The sequence below is a fragment of the Otolemur garnettii genome, unplaced genomic scaffold (assembly GCF_000181295.1).
Source record: "Otolemur garnettii isolate 467f Iridium unplaced genomic scaffold, OtoGar3 scaffold00008, whole genome shotgun sequence".
Classification (NCBI taxonomy): domain Eukaryota; kingdom Metazoa; phylum Chordata; class Mammalia; order Primates; family Galagidae; genus Otolemur; species Otolemur garnettii.
The window spans coordinates 25,045,877-25,046,981 of record NW_003852403.1 but is presented as its reverse complement, the minus strand read 5'-3'; the positions used below and the strand labels follow the sequence as shown (position 1 = coordinate 25,046,981).

Sequence of the window (1,105 nt, the reverse complement as noted above, 5' to 3'; positions counted from 1 at the left end):
TATAATTCCTCCAAAATTCAGTTCATTCTCCTGTAAAATTCGGACAACTAACGCCTTCCTTCTAGGATTATTATAAACCTTACATTAAATAATATACAGCGAGAATTTAGTCCAAAATAGGAAATCAACACAAGTTACACTTTATTTTCCCTCCTCTCCTCCAAGTTGTGTTTTCCTAAATGAATGTCTTTTAAGTATTCCTTCCAAACACTGAGTCTTCATAGGTAGAAATATTTCTCACTTACTTAATTGCCCAGCCTTAAGAAAAACAATCTACCTGCAAAGAGATGAAATATTTGTATAAGAAAATGGGTATAAACTATTGTCGTATTGTATGTAAAGATCATGCTCCCAGGACAGTAGTAAGCTTGGTATTTTAAAAATAGAATGATACAAAATCTCACAGAGGTACACATCCTTAAAAAAATTAACTTCACACATAATTTCACCTATAAATTTTAGTCAAATACCAAATAACTATGTTAAAAATAAAGATGTTGGAAGGGTCTAAAGCATAGGTATTTTGGGGAAAAAAAATTCCATTTCAATTTCTGCAAATGTTTTATAAACCATAAAGTATGAAACAATGCACAATGTTGTTTTTATTGTAACGTCCTGTTGGTTTCTAGAATAAATTGGCAATGTCATTAAATTAAAATCACGCAACATATTAAAATGCAAATTTTTATTCACTGAAATTCGATTTGAAATTTGCATATGAAGCGAAGAAACTTTCTAAGAAGTTATAACAACATACATAATAGACATTAAGTCAACAAAGATCACAAACAAAATTTTTAGAAGTCTTCCCACAATTTCATCTTCCAGACTTTGGGGAGTAGTGGTGGCAATTAATATCCAGTTTTTACCAGTCATATCCGGAGTACTCTTGTTCCCTAGGAAAAAGAAAAGAAAAGTAGCCTCAAATGAACACATTGATAATCTTGATTCTTTCGATTTAATCTAATACATGGCGAACATGAAGTTTGTGTGCAATTTAAAATAGTTGTATTTGGGCTCGGCGCCTATAGCTCAACCGGCTAAGGCGCCAGCCACGTACACCTAGGGTGGCGGGTTTGAATCCCCAGCCCGGACCCGCCAAACA

At 33.4% G+C, this 1,105-nt stretch overlaps 1 protein-coding gene across 1 annotated transcript in view; it reads right to left on the bottom strand.

The window, feature by feature from the left end:
• Positions 1-665: 665 nt before the first annotated feature.
• MRLN (myoregulin) overlaps positions 666-1,105 on the bottom strand; it is a 16,581-nt gene continuing 16,141 nt past the window's right edge. The window contains exon 3 of the mRNA XM_012801354.1: positions 666-896. Coding sequence (XP_012656808.1) covers positions 736-876 — 141 coding nt within the window. The 5' untranslated portion in view covers positions 877-896 and the 3' untranslated portion in view covers positions 666-735. The remainder of the gene's footprint in view (positions 897-1,105) is intronic.